This window comes from Galeopterus variegatus, unplaced genomic scaffold (genome assembly GCF_000696425.1).
Source record: "Galeopterus variegatus unplaced genomic scaffold, G_variegatus-3.0.2 Scaffold5377, whole genome shotgun sequence".
In the NCBI taxonomy this organism is placed as follows: Eukaryota; Metazoa; Chordata; class Mammalia; order Dermoptera; family Cynocephalidae; genus Galeopterus; species Galeopterus variegatus.
In genome coordinates this window covers 54,478-74,938 of record NW_007731488.1, presented here as the reverse complement: position 1 = coordinate 74,938, position 20,461 = coordinate 54,478, and the positions used below count along the sequence as shown (strand labels likewise).

At 44.7% G+C, this 20,461-nt stretch overlaps 1 protein-coding gene across 1 annotated transcript in view; it reads left to right on the top strand.

Moving 5' to 3' along the window:
• Positions 1 to 20,461, top strand: part of SLC13A3 (solute carrier family 13 (sodium-dependent dicarboxylate transporter), member 3) — a 76,195-nt gene that overhangs the window by 46,971 nt on the left and 8,763 nt on the right. Inside the window, 5 exon segments of the mRNA XM_008589328.1 lie at positions 711 to 1,029; positions 4,941 to 5,036; positions 6,008 to 6,112; positions 10,506 to 10,603; positions 15,505 to 15,617. Of these exon segments, the coding sequence (XP_008587550.1) occupies positions 711 to 1,029; positions 4,941 to 5,036; positions 6,008 to 6,112; positions 10,506 to 10,603; positions 15,505 to 15,617 (731 nt within the window).

Here is a 20,461-nt window from a genome sequence, read left to right as displayed (position 1 = left end):
TGCTAGTTTGTTTGCTTATTATGCAATAGCTGTTAATATTTTAGTTTGTTTGTTCACTTATTTAGAAATGTCTGGGAGTGGGTTTGTGTTCACAAACTTTTGTATACATCATTTTTTAACTTACTGTTTCCCTTTTCTATGCTGACCACATTTATGTTATTTTTTAAGATATATTTTTAGTAGTAAAATTTCTGGATAAAAGAATATGCACATTTTAGACTCAATGCATTTTACCAAATTCCTCTCTACAAAAGATTGTTCCAATGATCAAGCATCAGGAAATCTGCCTGTTTTTCCACAACTTAACCAGCATTGAGTGTTATTGTCTTTAATCCTTTCAGGCTTGACGGTGTCTTAAGACTGAGGTTGGACACTGCTGGGCAGAGAAAGAACTCCTAGACATCCCCATCGTTTGGGCACAACATCCAGGCTCTATGAGAATATACAATGCATAGGTCAGAGGTTGCAGCCTGCAGATGTGTTTTGTTTGGTATTTTGTTAAATGTCTACATTTAACATCACATAATTACAAGTAAAAACTCAGATCTGGGCTTTCTGGGCCTGCACCCTTGCATAGCTTCCACCCCTTTAACGGGTGGGGTGTGTGTTCTTCAACTGACCATGCATGGTCCCCCCTGGCCTGCTTTACCCACTCAGGGACTGTCTGGACCCCAGGGGGCACTGAGATTTTGGCTGTAGGACATCTACAGTCCCACTAGTTCAGAATCCAGCATCTCCCAAGGAAGAGATTGAAAGGGTGCCTTCTATTAGAAGGGATGGAAAACTCTGTTCCCATGACTCCCAGGGGACCCTCTTGACCCTCTGCTGCTAGTACTCCCTGCCCGTCCTCCCCAAATTGGCATGGCTGACCTTGGTCTGCTCTTGTCTCCCTCTGTTCTCCAGTTTCTTTCCGCAGTGCGACGTGGTGAATTTCGGCTCCTGGTTCATTTTTGCCTTCCCTCTCGTGCTGTTGTTCCTGTTGTTGGGCTGGATCTGGATCTCCTTCCTGTATGGAGGGTTGAGCTTGAGGTACCTCATTTTCTTCTTGGGAGGTAGGATGGGCACGTAGAAGAACGTGAGCTCTGGAGTCAGTCTGAACGTGTGGGTTCCCAGCTTCCCCGCTCACTAGGGCACGGCCTTCCCCCATCTCAGACTCCTCCTATGAAAATGGAGGGTGATATCATTTCATGTCATATTCTCATGTCTTGACCTCCCGGGGACATGAGGATTATGGGGGGGTGTGTATGTCTTGCCTGCCATACCCAGGCCCTCAGCTAATGTCACCCATTACTAATAATTATTAATAGTATTGTTCTTTCAATAAGGTAAACACTCATGACCAGAGGAGAGGGAAGAGCAGTGTTTCTCATTTTATGGGTCCCTGGTACAGAAGATAATTTGGGGTGGCCTAAGGACAAGATATTAAGTAATACTGAAACATAGAGTGAGAAAAATATTCCTTTACCAACTCTCATCAAACTGATATGCTTACGTTGAGGAGAAAGTCTCAGCTGGGTGCTAGAGAAACTTTAACATCTCTCTAACCCTTCCAAATCAGCCTTTTAAACAAAGAAAGAGCAAGCCTCAGGCCCAGATGCTTAAGCCAGTAATGGTGTCTAGCGAAAATGTAGTAAGGTGCTTTGTTTGTATGTTTATTTTTGTGGTTACTTTCTGTTTATGACAAGTGATTCTTACTTTCTACCTCTAGGAGTGATATAAAGCTTTCTGTCTAAATACATTTCTTTAATTAAATGGTGAGTCTATTTGGAGGAAAATTTTAAGCAAATATGAGCCAGGTAACATGTGGATATAGCAACATTTGTGAAGGCAGGTTAGGAATGCCCAGTTTGGGAACCCTAAAATAGGAGATGGAGCTCAGAGCTGGGAGTGGCAGGCATGCCATAAAGTTACTCTCTGACTCATTTCCCTCCCCACATATCTAGGCCTTAACTTGCTCATCTGTAAGATGGACAGATGAAGCAAAATGTCTGTAAAATGGACAAAATCAGTAGAAGTGACTCTGAAGCAGAGGTGTGAAAATACTTTAGAAATAGAAAGGCTCTGAGTTGGTGTTCCTTGACTCAAATGCCTTCCAGGACTTCTTACTGCAGAAACTCAGGTTCAAAGCCCAATTTAGTGCAGGGAAGCAAGCCCAGACTTGGGACTCAGATGGTACAGAGTTCAAATCATGGCTCTGTGTGATCTTGCGTGGCTCTGTAACTTCTCTGAGCTTCTAATTTCTTTAATTTCTTCACTTGTAGATCGAGGATAAAAATTAGTTACAGCTAAGGTAAAGGAATGAAGGAGAGTGCGTAAACTGCCTAGGACAGAGCCTGAAGTAGAGTCCCTCTGTCTCGCCTACCTATTTTAATATCACCTGTAGTACTTGGCCTCAAAGGAGGTGTGATGGAGAAAATGCAGCAGGGTAGAGGGAAACCCACAGAGCGAGGCGTCTCTGAGTGGGTAACAGAAAAGGTTCAGGCCAGACCCATGATTCCATGTTGACTCAGCAAATGTCCATGGAGCACCTAAATGTGCCTAACACTGTCATAGCCATTGCAGATGCAGCGGTGGGCAAGGTAGAGACAGTCCCTGCCCTTGGGGAGCTTACAGACTAAGTGAGGGAGATGGACAATGAGCAATTAAGCATGGCAGGAATTACCAGCGGTGGTAAGTGCTGTGAATGAAGAGCGCGATTCAAGAGTGGGCACTGGGGACTCTCATCCAAGCTGGGGGGTCAGGAGAGCTTTCTTGGGGAACTGACTTTTGAACTGGACTATGAATCATGAGTAGACTTAACTCAGTAAAGGGAAGGAAGGAGAGGGGGATGAAGAAGAGCATTACTGGGAAACACAACAGCAAGAGCAAAGGCCCTGAGGCCAGAGGTAGCAAGGGATGTTCTGGAACTGAGAGAAGGTTAAGTGACTGTGTTCAGGGAGTGTGGGGGAGATTTGTGGGAGATGAGGCCAGGGAGGGAGGCAGAAGTTTTCAACTGGGGATTATTTTGCTCCCCACCCCCCAACATGGGGACATTTGGCAACTTTTGGAGACATTTTGGTTGTACCAACTGAGGAAGTACTACTGGCATCTAGTGGGTAGAGGCCAGGGATGCTGCTAAACATCCTCCGATGCACAGGACAGTCCCCCAAACAAGAATTATCCAGTGCAGAATGTCAATGGAGTTGAGGTTGAGAAACCCTGGGCTAGATCATTGAGGGGCCTGTGGTAGTTTGATCTTCCTAAAAAAGAGCTATTGTGGGTATAAATATACACACACACAAATGATATATATATACTCATTCATTTATTTAATTTGGATAAGCAACACAAACACATGGATCAAAAATTAAAACAATTCCAAGAGGTACTCAGAAAGAACTTTTCTTCTCAGCCATGCCCACATTGGCCCGTATATCCCCCCAAATGGGTATCCACTTTTATTGGTCTCTGGGTAATCTTCCACTGTTTCCTTAAGCAAATATAAGCAGACACAAACACATTTTTCTGGTGACTGGTCTCCCCGACAGATTTCATTTTGTATATTAGCAGGCATTTTTATAACATACATTTCTAGAAGTGGGATATCTGGATCAGAGAATAAACACATTTTTATTTTAATAGATATTGTGAGATCATTCTTCATAGGAATTGTACTAATTTGATCTGTCATTCATAATATATGAGAGAGTCTGTTTTTCTGCAGTAAAATGGATCTTTGTCAATCTTAGAAGAGAAAAATAATTTGCATTTATTTTATAGAGTAATTTTGAGCAACTTTTCATGTTTGGGGGCTATTAGTATTTCTTTTCTTGTAATTGCTAGACTGTGTGTTCATATTCTTTGCATATTTTTCAGATGGGTTGCTGGTCTTGATCTTATTGATTTCTAGTACTCTTTATATATTAAAAAGATTAGTGTTTATTTTGCTACATGAGTTGCAATTTTTTTCATGATTTGTCTTTTGACTTTGCTTATGGTGCTTTTTTCCGTACAAAATTCTTTTCAAAATTTTATGTGGGTAGGTTGATCAATCTTTCCTCATATGGCTTCTGAAATTTCAATTACAGTTTAGAAAGATTTTCTCATTACAGGAGTTATAAAAGAATAATCCATATTTTCTCCTAGTATTTTCATATTTTTTATATTTAAACCTCTGATCTATTTGGAAGTCATACTGGGTACTATGTGAAGATTGGATCCAACATCAGTTTTTGTTCCAGAGGGCCACCCAGCTGTCCTAACACCATTTACTGACATGAACTGTTGCCTAGTCCAAGGCCATAAAATATTCCCCTATGATTTCTTCTAAGAGTTTTATGGTTTTACCTCTTACAGTTAGGTCTTTGATCCATTTTGAGTTAAATTTTGTATATGGTGTGAGGTAGGGGTCCAAATTCATTCTTTTGCACATGGCTATCCAGTTTTCTTAACACTATTTGTTGAAAGACTCTTCCTTCCCCATTGAATGGTCTTGGTACCCTTACCAAAAATCAATTGTCCACAGATGTATGAGTTTATTTCTGGATGCTCAATTTTATTCCATTGATCTGTACATTCAACAGCATTTATTTTCCACAGCAATCTGAAATACCAACTTCACTGTAGACTGAATTCCCATCTGTGATTGAGTCTATTTCTAGACTTCCTATTTTGTCCCATTGATTTATCTGTTTATTCATGTGCCTTTTTGACTCAGTAAAGGGTTTCATGTTTGGGAGCCATAGGATTAGATTTGCTTTTTAAAAGATCAACCAGGCTAAATGTGGGGAGAGCAATTTTAGGAAGAGAAGAGAGAGGCAAGGAGACCAGTCATCAGGCAGTTGTGGTCTCCAGAATAGAGATTTTGTGATTTGGCCTGGTGGTGGTGGTGGTGGTGGTGGTAAGTGACAAGTTAGTCATACCTGCAGTGACTACTCCTAACCTCTCACTTTCTATTTCAGGGACTGGAGGAAGAAGAAACCCCAGATAAGAGCTGATGCAGAAGATAGGGCCCGAGCTGTGATTCGGGAAGAATTCCAGAACCTGGGGCCCACCAAGTGCGTGGGGGATCCTTGGGGTGGGGAGAGAGCCAGGCAATAGACATTGAGAAGAGCTACCTCCTGGCCTGGACCTGAGTCCAGGGGCTGAGTCCCAGTTAATTTCAGAACCAATAGCCTGGGATCCTGGAGATGGAAGATGGGAGGTGGCTTATACAGTCAGCCCCTTGCCCTGGTGCTGGGGTAAATACCAGCTGAGGAGCTTTATGCTCCTCAGGATGTACATGGGGTGGGAACCAGCCACTTTCTCACCTAAGGCACCCTTTTCCTCCTGGTACACAGAATATGTGACACCATCTTTGGTGACTTCCAGGACCTTGTTTAATGCATGTCTCTCAAGTGGTGAAAATAACTAGGCTTCATCAGGCCTGTGTTCAAGGACCATCTCTGTCACTAATTTCCTGTGTTGCCTTGGGCAAGGTACTAACCTTCTCTGGGCCCTGCTCTCCAATCTGTGAATTGGTTTCATTAGGCAGCTATTTCTTCCAACATTTGGGGATTCTCTCTTCCTACCTCTATCCATCCTCCTCTCCATGTCTGTCTCCTCTCAGTGTGTCTGTCTGTCTCCTTCTGTGTGTGTTTTTGTCTCTATGACTGTTCCTCTCTTTGCCTAGCTCTGTTTCTGTCTGTCTGTCTGTTCCTCCTTCTCTGTGCTTTTCTGACCCTGCCTCTGTTGCTCTTTCTCTCTCATGATTTTCCTTAGGACTGGGAAATTCCTGGTGATAATGACATAAACATTTTTGGGGAGGGGATGGCTTGATACTCAGGAAGGATCCTGGGGAAGTGTGGAAGCCCCAGGACATCCCTCCCCTCACTCTGGGGACTCCCTGGGGAGTGAATTATTTCTTTCAGTTTTCTCAGATGTGGGGCCTGGCCCAGTCATGCCCAGTGGGCACCTGCCTGATCCCTTCCCATGCCACGGTCTGCCTGACACCCAGGGTCACCATCGTGTCTGTATATCTGTGCCACAGGTTTGCTGAACAGGCTGTTTTCATCCTTTTCTGCATGTTCGCCTTGCTCCTCTTCTCCCGGGACCCGAAGTTCATCCCTGGCTGGGCCAGCTTCTTCACTCCTGGGTGAGATTCTGGGGACCCACAGGATGGACTCCAACAGGAGGGATTCTTGGAAGGGCTACCTGGAGCTGGGGAGGCAGAATAGCTGGGGAGACCTGTGTCTAGGTTTACATCTCTTGACCCATGTAATTATTAATAGCTCCCTCTTTCACTCCCAAAAGAGTTTAGGTTTAGGTGATAAAACATTTGGTTTTTCATGCATAAAGAGCTTTGGCTCTGGAATCAGACAAGACTGGGTTAGAATTCTAGCTCTGCCACTTCCAAGCTGCATGACTCTGAGCAAATCTTTCATTCAATCAACATTTATTGAGAGCCTATTGTGTGCTAAGCACCATGCTGGATGCTGGGGACACAGACAAAAGCATGTAGTTAGACAACAAAATAACTTCAAACTGTAATGAGTGCTATGAAGGAAAGAGTGAGAGGGTTCTATGATAAAATAATGGAGCAGGGGCATTGACTTTGGATGGTTCTGTGAAGAGCCAAAGGTTAAGCAGTGGAGACACACTGGGAATATCTCCTGAAGCCTGAGGGAGGGACAAATTTAGAATGCTTGAAGAATAGAAGGAAGCCCAGCAGAATCAAGGCCTGGGGGAAAGGAGAAAAGTGGGCCAGATGTGGCTGGAGGGGTAGGTGAGGGCCAGATTACAGAAGGTCTTGTCAGGCATGTTATGCATTTTGATCTTATTTAATTATTTTTTTTCTGAGAGCAGTGGGCAGCTATTGGAGGGTTTTTAATTACTTAACCTCTCTGTGCCTCAGTTTCCTCATCTGTAAAATGATACTGTAATAGTACATCTCTTGTTGGATTATTCTGAGAATAAATGAGTTAATACATGTCAAGTGGTTAGAATGGAAGAAGTAGGAAGAACTCAATAATTGTTGGCTGTATTCAGTAGGGAATGGAGAGTGGGGCAAAAATATAAGTGGGGAGAACAGTTAGGAAATGTAACACCATCTATATGGCCCTGTCTCCTAGGACAGGGGTCAGCAAATTATGCCTCATGGGCTAAATCTAGCCCATCGCTTACTTTTGAACGGTTTTTACATTTTTAAATGGCTGGGGAAAAATCAAAAGACAATTACTAGTTTGTGACCCATGAAAATTTTATGAAATTGAAATTTCAATATCTACAAATAAAGTTTTATTGGAGCACAGCCACACCTATTCATTTACATATTGTCTATGGCTGCTTTTACACTACAACATCATGGGTGAGGCCCATGTGCCTGGCAAAGCCAAAAATATTTGCTGTGTGGCTTTTTACAGAAGTTTGCTGGCTCCTAGTCTGGGGGACGGCTTCAATGGCTTGAGCCAAGGTGGTAGCAATGGAGATGGAGCAGTCAAGATATATTTCAAAGTGAGATATCATAGGACTCGCACTGGGTTGGATTTGGGGTTGTGAGGGAAAGGATTACCTGCATGGATGGTGGTTAGTTGGAGAAGAACATTCTTTAGGGGGTTAGGGGTGTCTTATCAACAATTCCATTTTGAGTTGGTTTAGACTCATCAAGTCTAATATATCTTTTAAATATTTCAATAGGCAGTTGGATATGCAAGACTGGAATTCAGAGGAGGTGTTTATGTTACAGATATAATTCTGGGAGTCATCATATAAATCTGGAATTTAAACCCATAGGAATTGATGGGCTCAGCTAGGGAAAGTGTATAGGGAGAGTAGAGAAGACCCCAACACTTAGAAACTGGGAAGGCTGGCCGCTTAGCTTAGGTAATTAAAACATGGTGCTGAAATCACCAAAGTTTAGGGTTCGATCCCTGCACCGGCCAGCCACACACTCACACACAAAAAAAGGAGCTGGGTAGAGGAGAGTGACCCTGTTAGAGAAACAGAAGAAGCAGTCAGTGAGGTAGAAGGAAAACCTGGAGCAGTGGATTGGAAGAGGCCAAGAGAGGGGAGTGTTTTAAGAAAGACTGAGTCGGCAAAGTTGTCCAATTCCAGTGTGAGCTGGAACACGATTAGATTTATCTTGCTGGGCGATTTCATCCAGTTGAGATATAATGTGAATCACATACATATTTTACATTTTTTTAGTAGTCACATTAACAAAAGCAAAAAGAACAGATGAAACTGGTATTAATAATATACAAGAGTACTTCAAAAAGTTTGTGGAAAAATGGAACATGGGCTACTCAGTAAATGGAATTATTATTGAGATATTTTACATTCTGTTTTAATACTAAATCTTCAAAATCTGATGTGTATTTTACACTTGAAGCACATCTTGGTTTGGTCTTGCCATGTGTCAAGTGCCTACAAGCCATATGTAGCCTTTGGCTACCATAATGGAGCACGCAGCTCTAGATAACCCCCTCCGCCCCCCTGAGCCTCAGACTCCTCACTGGTGAAATGGGTGCTATAAGTTTTGATCGCCTGAAGGTTGTCATAAGGAAGAAACAGTATAATTTCATGGAGCCAAGAGGTCACTCTTATTGCTATTACCATTCTTTTATTTTTCCAAAGTGTAGGTACTTTGTCATTTTTTTCAGATGAAAAATGGGTGTTATACACAATCCAACAATACAGATAAGGTGAAAATCACCTAGAATCTCAGACTCCAGTTTTGATATATGTCTTTCCTGACTTTTAAAAAATGCCTATCTGGGAACTATTCTACATTTTGATCACATTGTTGGTTATAAACTCATTGAACTGTACCCATAAGTCAGCTGCATTTTAATGCCTGTTAATTACGCCTTAATAAAACACATGCCGATTAGCTAAAAAGAACCCCACCGAAACGGGATTTTTTCAACAAAATCTGGCAACAATAAACATATTATTTGTGATCTGCTTTTTTCTTTTCTGTTTAATTACAAAAGTTATGCATACTCATAACAAATTCAAACAATACAGGATTGAAAAAATAAAAGTTAGTTGCCTTTCACCTACCTTCTGTCCCATTCACCAGAGATGATTATGATAAATCGCTTGGTGTATAACACAGGTTACACACACACACATTAATATATACACAGACATGTCAGTATACAGGTAACAAAGAATTGGAAAATATAGTAATATGCTCATGGACAACTTGCTACTTCTGATTTATTTCATTCTTTTTAAACACTGCATAGTATTCTACAGAATGGGAGCAACTTTGTGTTCAATACGGCAAATAAAACCTTGCTTTTTCAAAAAAAATTTACAAGGTATCTTGATTATATTTCTATGTCGCTACAAAAGATCGAGATGATCTTTTATTTAAAACAAACAAACCAGATGCAGGGAATTTCATTATATGGATAAAATGCAATTTATTTAAACATGCCCCTATCAAAAATCTTTCATTTTGTTTTACTCTTATCAGAAATGAACTTCCCTGTAACATAATCTGTGTTTCCCGAGGATAAATTCCTAGAAATAGAATAACTGGGTCAAGGGGTATTCTCATGTAAAATTTTGAAACACGTTGCCAGCTGCCCTCCAGAATGTTAAAACCGTTTATTCTCACATTACTAGTATATGTTCCCAACACCTTCACCAGGTTTTTAATACCCCTTTTCAAGTTGTGCCAGTCTGTTAGCAGATGAATGGTATTCCATTAGAGCTTTGATTAGTATTTTTCTGATTGTAGTAATACCGACCATCTTTTCCAATCTCCTGGCTATTTGAATACTCTTCTTTCCAAATGTGTGAGCTGAAAGAGCTTTTGTTAGCAATGGGCTCTGGATCATTGAACTTGGAGCCAGAGAAACCTGGTTCGAAGCCCATCTTCTCCACAGACCATGGTCTGGCCTTGAACAAGTTGTTTCTGCTCTCTGACCCTCCTCCGATGATTCTTTATCTGAAATGGAAGATGCCTGCCCTGAGGGCTTGACATGTACAACACTCCTCCAAAGGACACACTGTGGATGCCTGAAAGGTGGCCTTTAGGTTCTGAGGGGCTGTGAGCTGGGTGCATCTGGGCTTCATTGGTGTGATGGGCTTCATTCTCTGTGTGTTGAACTTCCCATCCCAGGAAGAATTCAACTGTGATATGAACACGTACATACAAGGCTCTCAGGAATCCATGTTAGGGTGATTTATGGGGGTTCCATGACCCCAATATTCTGTGGCTCTCAGATTCTTCCCTCTTTGGTCAAGTCCCTCTTCCTACGGTCCTTGAATTGGGAGGAGAAGCATTTGTTTAGCTCAAGCAGCATCTAAGTCCCCAGGGAGCTGCAGATAAGGGTCTTTTGCATCCAGGCATGGTTGTGTTCAGGCTGAGTCGAGTTCATGCACTGCAGGATAGGACCCAGCGACCCAGCCTCCAACAATGCCCCCTTCACAGCAGGCCTAATTCCCTTCCACAAATCCTTATTAGAAAATCTCCCAAGCCACAGCCTGCTGAGATGCCCAGGGTCACATGCATTGGGGCCTTCTCATTGTAGGTTTCTTTCTGATGCTGTCACCGGTGTGGCCATTGTCACCATCTTGTTCTTCTTCCCATCTCAAAGGCCCTCTCTCAAGTGGTGGTTTGACTTCAAAGGTAAGGTGGTCAAGGCAGGGGTCTCGGTGGGCTCAGTGAGGACTGCCACGAGGAGTGTGGTGATCAGTGGCCTAGAAATAGGGCCCCTTGCAGTAACCATGTGATCCCTTTTTCCTGTTTGAGCTGTTACCTCATCTGGGGACTTAGGGCTGCCCAAGGTGGTATTCCAGGACAAGGTTAGCATCTACGGTCTAGGGCCAAATCCAGCAGCTGTCTTTTTTTATACAGCCTGTGAGCTAAGAATTGTTTTCACATTTGAAAAAAATTAAAAGAACAATATTTCATGACACATGAACGTTACATGAAATTCAAATTTCAGTGTTCCTAAATAAAGTTTTGCACTTCCTCAAGAAACTTGTGGAATTTTATTTTCTTTAGCTATGTATGTACCTACACAATTGCCTCCATTTTCCTCTTGGCCCACAAAGCCAAAAATATTTACTTTCTGGCTCTTTATACGAAAATGTTGGCGACCCCTTGACCCAAAGCAGAAGTTTCAACTCAGTTGCCTAAAGGACCAGGCATGAAATAGCCAAGCTAGGCTTCAACCGAATAGGAAATGGTGGGGACTGAGGCAAAACTGCCTACAGGCACTCACATGCAGTTTTTAAAAAATCACTGAGCCCCTCTAACCAGCATGTCTGTAGGCTGGCCTTCAGACTACCAGTGTGTGACCTCCCTGGGGTCCCAGCAGACGTCTGCCAGAAGGCGGTGCCGGTGCCCACCTGCCACCTGCGAAGGAGGCCACCACTGGCCCATTCCCCACCTGGGGGAGCTCTGGACCAGGATGGAATCAGGAAGTAGGGGTCCTAATCGGACTATTTTCCGTTGTTGAAGAAAACAGAGGCTTACACAGGACAGCGCCAACCGCGGAAGAGTCAGGGTCCCAGTGCGGGAAGCAGCATAAGGCTCACGGGGAGGCCAGTGTGTCCCAGCCCCCAGAACAGCTCTGTGGTGTCGCCGGAACTGGGCCCGGAGGCCTGGCTGTGGGGCTGCGGTCGCTGCAGCTGAGCGGGCTCCAGCTGCTCCCCGATTCTGCTGCCCCATCTTGCAGCCCCCAGGCCTCTCTCTCCATCCGCTCTGTAGACCACGAATCGACCTTTCCGTAGTTTCTGCTGCTGCTTAATTTTGGCATCCTTTTGGCTTCTGCTTCATTTTAGTTTCTGCTTTCTTATAGCTCTGTTCCTTTGTAGTGTCTGCTCCTTTTGCAGATGCCACCCCTCCGAGTGTCTGTCCCCGCAGCTTCCGCTGGGTCTGCTCCCGGTCTGTCACCTGTAGCCTGTCCTCCCCCACACTTCCTGCTGCCTCCTGGCTTCTGCTCTCGCAGTGTTTACTCCTTCCTGGTGTCTGTCCGCTCCCTCACAGAACTCCAGCCACCCGGGCCCCTACCACATCATGCGGCCTCCCTCTGTGTTCATTCTTGCATCTTTAGGTGTCACCTCTTTTCACCCAGTTCTCTCTTCTTCCCATCGATACTTCCCAGAGTGCAAGTCTGGTCGGTCCAGCTTGTTCTTATTTGGCAGATCTTCTTCCACAAGATCCGTTGTAGCCTCATAGATTCCTGGCCAGCCGATGGCTTGGCCACCTTTGGTCAAGTGCCCATCCACGGCTCTGTCACCTTTAGGTGAACTCATAATGCCCAGAGCTTTCTCTCAGCTGAGGCTGGAGGGAAGACACTATGATACAGGTGACTGGCATCCCAGCTACTAATCTGCTGGGTGACCTCCGGGAAGTTTCTGTATTCTCTGGGCCTTGCTCTCCCACTTAGAAAACGAGGGAGTCCCTTAGACACCTTTCACCTCTGGCTTTTAGTGGTTTTATCGATGAGGGGTTGCACACTCAAATGCCCGCAGGGAGGTAACGTTTATATATAGCAGATCGGGTACAGGAACATGTGTTTCATGAAACACATGGACCCTCCTTGTCCATCTCCTTTCTCAGTTTTGAAACAGAACAGATTCTGCATTCCAAGGAAAACAGCAGAGAGTGCAATCGTAAGTAGCAAGGTCCTCAGTGTCAGGGCATAGTGGGGTCTCTGGAAAACCAGAGAGCCAACTGAAAGGGAGCCAATGTTACTCAGTTTCCACCAATTGTCACCATGTGGTAAAACAGGACTAGTTTTGTTAGATTTGTTGATTTTTCAAGAGAAGCAAAAAGTGTGGATTTTTACATGAAATCTCCCTGATTTTAAATGTTGGCAACAAATTCAAGTGGAAAAGCAGACACTCTGTGGGCCAACAGCAGTCACACTAAAACACACAGGTGTGTTGGGTCTGGTCCATGGAGTGTCAAGGTGCTACCTCAGCTCAGAGTTCTTTCAACTGGGGTGACTTGATCAAGGTCACACAGCTAGTTAGAAAAGAGAGGATGGAGAACCCAGGCATCCAGGCCAGCCTTGGTTTTCTTATTCTCCCCACCCCACTATCTTCCATTCTTTTATGGGTGTGAGTTAACACTTGCATTTCTCACCCCAGAGTCAGCAAGTATTGATCCAGTATTTGCCATGTGCCAGGCCTGGTGCTTGTGGCTGACAAGTGGTTGATGGTGATGGTGATGATGGTGATGATAACTTCCATGTCCTCTCTGCCCAACAGGCTCTTCCTCCAGATATTTGCATGGCTCACTCCATCACTTTGTTCAGAGCTCTATCCAAATGCCACCTCCCCAGAGAAGCCTTCTCTGACTACACCGTCTAGAAAATCGCCCCTCCTTTGTTACTCTCTATTCCTTTACACTGTTTTATTTTTCTTCACAGCACATACAATTCCCTGACATTGCCTATTTACTTGTTTAGCACATGCCTTCCCTACTGGAATGTAAGTTCTGCAAGGGGAGAGATTTTCTGTTTTGGCCACTTCTGTATCCCCAGTGCCCAGAAGGGTGTGTGACACATGGTAGGTACTCAACATATATTTGTTAAATAAATAACCAGGGACTTGCCCTGAGCAATGCCCTGCACTGAGCCCTTTGCACACATGGGCCATTTCATCCTGCCAGGAAGTCTCTGAGGGAAGTGCTGTTACCCCATTTTGCAGATAGGGACATTGAGGCTCAGAGAGGTAGAGAGTCACTGGTCTAAGTCACACAGCTGGTAGATGGCAGAGCTAGGATTCAAATCTAGTTCAAAGCCTGTGCTTTTCGCTACTGCTCTTGACAGCCAGCTGGCATAAAGTTGAGCTGGAAGTGGGAAATCCACATAGCCAGAGACTGTGTTTATAAGAGATAGTGGCAAAGGCATGGTTGGATTGGAAAGTAACAAAAACAGTAAGGGCTAACGTTAATCAAGGGCTCAGTTTGTGGCAGGCAGAATAGCAAGCATTTGCCATTTAAATCTGCATTACAGGAAACCCATGTTCAGGGTTTCTGCCTTCCCCAAGCTACCGTTACCTGCTATGTGGGGCAAGTCACTACTTTTTCAGACCTCCCCTGCCTCTTTAAGGAAATAATATTTTATCACCTGAAGGCAGAGGGCTGGTCACCTGACACCTCCAGTTGTCTCTTCCAGTTCTGGAGTTAACTGTATCTTGTATTTGGCCCAAGAACCCCCGGGCAATATACAACACCTGTGCCACGTGTATACACCTATGGGCTGTATATACCTGTGTGCTGCCAGCTGGCTGTTGGGGGGATGTTATTAAGTAGCTTTTATTGTCTTTATTTTGAGATTATTATACAAGGTTTTATAATCACAAAATAAAGACAATAAAAGCTACTTAATATCCCTCCAACAGCCAGCTGGTGGCACACACGTATATACAGCCCACAGTAGTTAAACCACTGTGTAAAACTTGGAAAAAGCCGCAAAATGTCAATGATTGCTTGACCAGAAAGTGTCCTGGGAGGTGGGGAACCACCATGAAGGAGCCAGACCTGTCCCTGCTGCCTCCCTGGTCGCAGCCTGCAGGGAAAAATCCCATTTCAGGATAGGGCTGTGTGTCATATACATTATTTAACCAACACTTATGGAGCAACTCTCAGGTGCCAGGCTCTGTTCTAGACACTGGGGACACAGCTGTCAGCCAAACAGAAACACCCCTCTGCACCTACACATCCATCATTGCCTGGGTCAGTGTTTGCGGGGACCCTTCAGGCACTATAACAGTGCCACATGTCGGCTGAGAATATGGGGCTTAGAGAGGTGAGGTCACCTTTCAAGGGCTCGCAGGAAGCCAAGGACCAGGAGGGTCTGTGTCCAGGCCTATGCGCCTCACCCAGAGACGGCACCTAACGCGCATGCGCCAAATCCGACCGGCCGCCCGCTTTGGTCGAGGTTATGGGGACGCAGCCGTGCACGTGGTGTAAGTGCTGTCTCTGGCTGCTTTCACGTTACAACAGAGGCTGTGTGTATGGCTCGCAAAACCTAAAGTATTCACTCTTGAACCCTTTGCAGAGAAAGTTTGCTGGCACCCCCCATCCCCCCACCCCCAACTGCAGTTAACCATAACACACTGCCACTTCTGAGGAGATAAACATCATCCCAAAACGTCATGGGCCAAAGATATCCATAGTTCCTATTTTTCTGAATCTCTTTCCTCTTTTTTACCCCTCTCTGTAAACATTCAAATACAAAGAAAGCCTTTTCTCTTGTCAATGAGGATAAAAATAGCACTTCTGAAGAAGGGCTGTTGGGAGATTTAAACTGTCCTTCCTGCGTGTGAGTGTCTGTCCCAGAAAATTGCCAAGCTGTACTATAAAAGCCATGAAAATTATTCTGACTAGAGCAAACACCCATCATGATGCTTGTGGGGTTTTTCACTAAAACTCCAATATCAGGCACTGGAGCCAGACCTTGGCTTCCTGGGGACCCCTGAGTGTCCTCACAAAGATGGGGCTGCAGGGCTGGTGGCTCCCTCCTCAAGCTGAGGGGTCCTGACTGTGTGCTGGGTGCTCTCTCGGCCCAGCTCCCAACACGGAGACAGAGCCCTTGCTGACCTGGAAGAAGGCCCAGGAGACAGTGCCCTGGAACATCATCCTTCTTCTGGGAGGGGGCTTCGCCATGGCCAAAGGCTGTGAGGTAAGACCCGGCAGGAGCAGCGGGTGGGCTGTGGGCCTGGGAAGGGGGGCAAGTCCCAGTCCTAGTGGCAGCTCCAGGATCAGAGTGAGTGGACGACATGGGCCCTGCAGGCACCACCAGTTTCCTCATTTGCCAAATGGTAGTCATCATAGTTCCTACCTTGAGGGCCCACACTCAGTGCCTGGTGCTGTGGAGGAAGAGAAAAGGTATGATCTGGGCTTACCAGGAGCTCACAGTGGGCATAATGCTAATGCTATCATTACTCAAGGACCCCGTGAGTGCAGAGGACCAACACTGTGGCCACCCCGTGCCAGGCACCATTCACATGCTTTCCACACATTAACTCACTTAAACCTCCCGTCAAAGCTATGAGGTAGATGCTATTGTTATCCCAATGCTATAGATAAGGAAACCGGGACACAGGGAGGTAAGTAATTTGCCCAACGTCACACAGCTCTGCAGTTAGGATTAGAATCCAGCCAGTTTGGCACTAGAGTCTGTGCTGTTAACCATTCTAATATGACTGTTAGATAGTAATGTTAATTAACATTATTATTAATGTTATTCCAGAGGGCTCTGTGAGCTCAGAATCAGGGCTGGGACTGGGGTAAGGCAAGTGAGGTATCTGGAGTGCAGAGTTTCAGGAGGCACTCACTCTCAGGGTCGTGCAAGTTCAAGGTCAGCCAGCCCTACTCAGAGTAAGTGCAGCCTCCGTGTCCAACATATATCATAATGTATTGTCTTATTTAATCTTCATATTGACTCTGAGAGACAGGTAATATTTTTATCCCCATTTTACACGTAGGAAAACTGAGGCATGGAAAAATTATGCAACTCTCCTGAAGTCATACTTAATTGTACTCTGCTTAGGAGCTGGGGTTCGAACTCTATCTAATTTCATAGTCCAGGCTCCTAATTGTTCCCTCTAGAGAATTTCCCACATGCTAGATGCTGCTTGAAGCACTTTGTGAATATCGACTCAGTTAATCTTCACACACATCACTGAAGTAAATAATATTGCTGTCCCCATTATAAAGATGAGGAAATGGAGGCAAAAAGGGTCTAAATAGCTTGCTTACATTTGTGCTGCCAGGAGATGCTGGAGTCAGGATTTGAAGCCAGAGCTTACGATGCCGGGCTCCCCCGACCCCTAAATCTCCCTGTGTAAGCCAAGGCATTCAAAACCACAACAATTAAGGGTCAATCTAAAATTAAGGTAAAGAAAACCTGAAATTACTTCTCATATCGCTTTCTCTTTTTAATTCAATTTTAATTTGAAACATCCCGATTGATTGAGAATGGCCAGGCCTTTATATCCCAGCATCCATCGATCAGTCTGTGGATGAGCTGTCCCAGGAATGGGCATGACATTGGGTGAGGTAGCTCTCGGGGTCTGAGACAGCTGCCTGCACTCCCTGAGCTGGGGCAATGAAGCCTCACATTCAGGTTCTCTACATGGGTACTCTTTTTATGAAATATATTTCACTTTATTCATCCACCCCCCAAATAACACATGTACAATAGTATAGACTTCAAAAGGAACAAAATAATGGATGAGCAAAAGTACTTTTTGTCTCCATTTTAGGAGTCCTGAGGCCCAGAGAGGTTAAGTGACTGGTTCTAGGTAACACAGCTTATTGGTAGCAGAGCTAGGATTTGAACTCATGTCTGTCTGACTTTTCATGCTCCTGCCTCCTACTGGGGGTGTATCATGGAAGGCATCCTGGAGGAAGTGACATGTTGTGCAGGTCTTGAAGAGGCTGTGTAATGCAATGGAACCAGACCATCTGAATTGGAATCACAAATCTCCCACTTCTCAAATGTGTGATCTTTGTCCTTACTAAACCTCTCTGGACCTCAGTTTTCTCATCTGTAAAATGGGAATAATAGCAGCATCCACTTGGTAGAGTTGTCACGATTAGTAAATGAGTCAGTGTGTGTGGAGAACTTAGAATATGGCCCAACACAGTTTATTATTATGATCAGATGTTGGGGAAAAGGGAAAATCAGAATCAAGGATGACACAGAAGTTCATGTCCTGAGCAACTCGGTGGAAATGGTGTTATTTATGGTGATAATCTGAACCCAGCTTGACCCTGAGGCCGGGGGCTGGATGAGATGACCTGCAACCCCGAGGCTTCTCTGAGCTTGGGGGGTGGTGGGAGAAGCAGGGGCAGTCAGTGGGGGCTGGGTTGCAGAACCGCTGAGCATGCTGGGAGGCCAGTCTGGCTCTTTGCCCAGCGCTGGGCAGCTGGCCAGGGTTTCTCTTCAACGGGGGCTTTGTGTAGTAGCTGCCCCTTCCTTCCAGCCTCTGCCAGTACCATCCCCTCCCCAGGGAGCTATAGACTGGCCCAGGAGCGACCAGAATGCTTATGGCACATTCTGGTTCCCGGAAACTGCCCAGGGCCTTCGCTAGGCCACAGCCAGGCCTCCTGAGGTGGGGAGGTCCTCGGATGGGATCCAGGGTGAGCCTGGACATCCTGGCTGCCCAGTGCTGCTTCTGAAGGGCTGAAGCATGTCCTAGTGCTTACTCTGAGCTTGGGCAACTCGCTTAAGCCCACTACGGTTTTCTCCTGCTGAAAAACCACGTACTCATGACCCCCTATATAAACTCAAGTCCAAAGGCTTCCCTTGATTATCCACAAAGCCACAGAAGGCCTGGCCCCTTGCCTACCTCCCCAACATTGGCACCTCCCTCCCTTCCTTCACTCCCCTCCAGTCCCACTGGCCCCTTGCTGTTCCTCAGCCCCATCAGACTCATTTGTACCCCAGGCCCTTTGCATCTACCTCTTCTCTGTTGAATACTCTTCTGAGATCTCTGAGTCCTCGCTCATCAGGTCTCAGCTCCTCTGAGATATCTCCTAGGCCACCATACCTAGAGTAGCCATCACCCCCAGTCCCTCTCCCTCTCAGTGCCTTCTCTGCCTATTTCCTTTATACTGCATCTACCTCACAAATGATCCTGTGTATGTGTTTATCGGTTGTCTCTCTTACTAGAGTGTAAGCTCCATGAAGGCAGGGACCATATCTGTCTTCTCTACCACTGTTCCAGGCATCTAGAAGAATCCTGGTACATAATGGTGCTCAAGAAATATTTGTTGACATGACCTATAGGATGGGCTATTTTAAGGACTGATAACATAATGTATGGCAAGTCCCTAGAAGAGAACTGATACCTACCAGGGGCTAAAACCGGGAGCCACTCTCACCTTCACTACTGTTACTGCTTTTATTATTTTACTATCTCATGGATGAAAGATTGGTCTTATTCTGTTAACCTTCTTTATATCTTTAATCACCGCAACAAACTGATCTACAAATTTATTGAGATTACAGAAGCTTGTTATTAAGTCAGAGTGGAGCAAACCCCACAGGCAAGTAGAGATGTGTATTCTCCCCACCCCTCATTTTCTGCTAGAAATCTGAGTCATATTTATTATTATTATTATTATCATTTTATTGGATAAAATAATGAAAGGATTAAGCCTAATTAAATGATTGAGATCCAGATTCAGAACTCAAAATCACCAGGGAGAGTCACTTCACTTATCTTGGCAAATCTCTTAAACCTCTCTGTGCTTCATTTATTTTTTTACCATAAAATAGGGATAATTGTATTATTTTGTGGGGTTGTTATGAAGATTAAATAAGTTAATATTATTAGCAAAGTACTTAGAAGAATGCCCAGCATAGAGTAAACACTATATTAAGTGTTAAATTAAATAAATGATAATAAATTACATTCAGTGTTTACTATGTAGGGACTGTTTTACGTGTGCTCTTATAATCTTTACCACAATCTCTTAAATAAATCAAGGAACAAAAATGTTAATTAATTTGCCAAGGTCACACAGCTTGTAAATGGTGCAATGGTTTGAATGTTCAGACATGTGCATAAAGTCTTCTCTTTTTTCCTTTAATCAAATTCACTGGTGTCTCTACCTTAAGAATTACTATATGGAATAGTATACGCACAGCTGAGCCTAACTGTGTTTTATGAGCCTTTTAAAAGATTTTCAAGGGCATTTTTGGCTGCAGGAGACTTTGATTTCGAACATTGAACTTATAACTGAACACCTTCTTTATAAGTGTGAACCTACTGTATATCAAAGAGATCAAGAAGAGAGGACCTGGTTGCAGTAGCAAAGGAGGAGGGGCTGGCCAGTTAACTCAGTTGGCTAGAGTGCAGCTTGTAACACCAAGGTCAAAAGTTTGGATCCCCATACTGGCCAAAAAAAAAAAAGCAGAAAGAGAGGGCATCATCCTGCCAGCTCAGGATTCTCCCTTCCCATCCTGGGCAAGGTGGCCTCCGGTACTTCTGGTCATCTTTGGGGTCCCTTAAGGAACACAGTTTGACAACATTGGGTAATTTCTGAATCCCACCACTCTGGGCATCTTTTGACTTGATACTACCAATTGCAGCTGGCAGGCATTGAACACTTACCAGGTGCCCAGCCACTTTTCTGGGCATTTCATAGATTAGCTCGTTTCCTCCCAATAACCCTCTGGGACAGGCACTATTATCATCCCAGGTTTACAGATAAGGAAATTGAGGCACAGAGAAGTTAAGTTATTTGTCCAGGATGACACAGCTAGAAAGGATTAAGCTGGTAAGCAAACTTAGTCTGATTCCAGATCCCTTTCTTCTCACCCTCTGGCCATACCTTCTCTGGCCTTGGCTGTCGCTGGTCCCTGGAGTTCCCGGGAACACTGAGGGGCTGTATGTTTCCAAGAAAATGGAGCTTCCGATTTCTAATGGAAAGGAAAAGGGCAGGTGGAGTCCCTTCAGCGTCCTCAGCAGAACCCCAGGCAGCTGGGGCTTTTCCTCTCTCATGAAGCTGCCA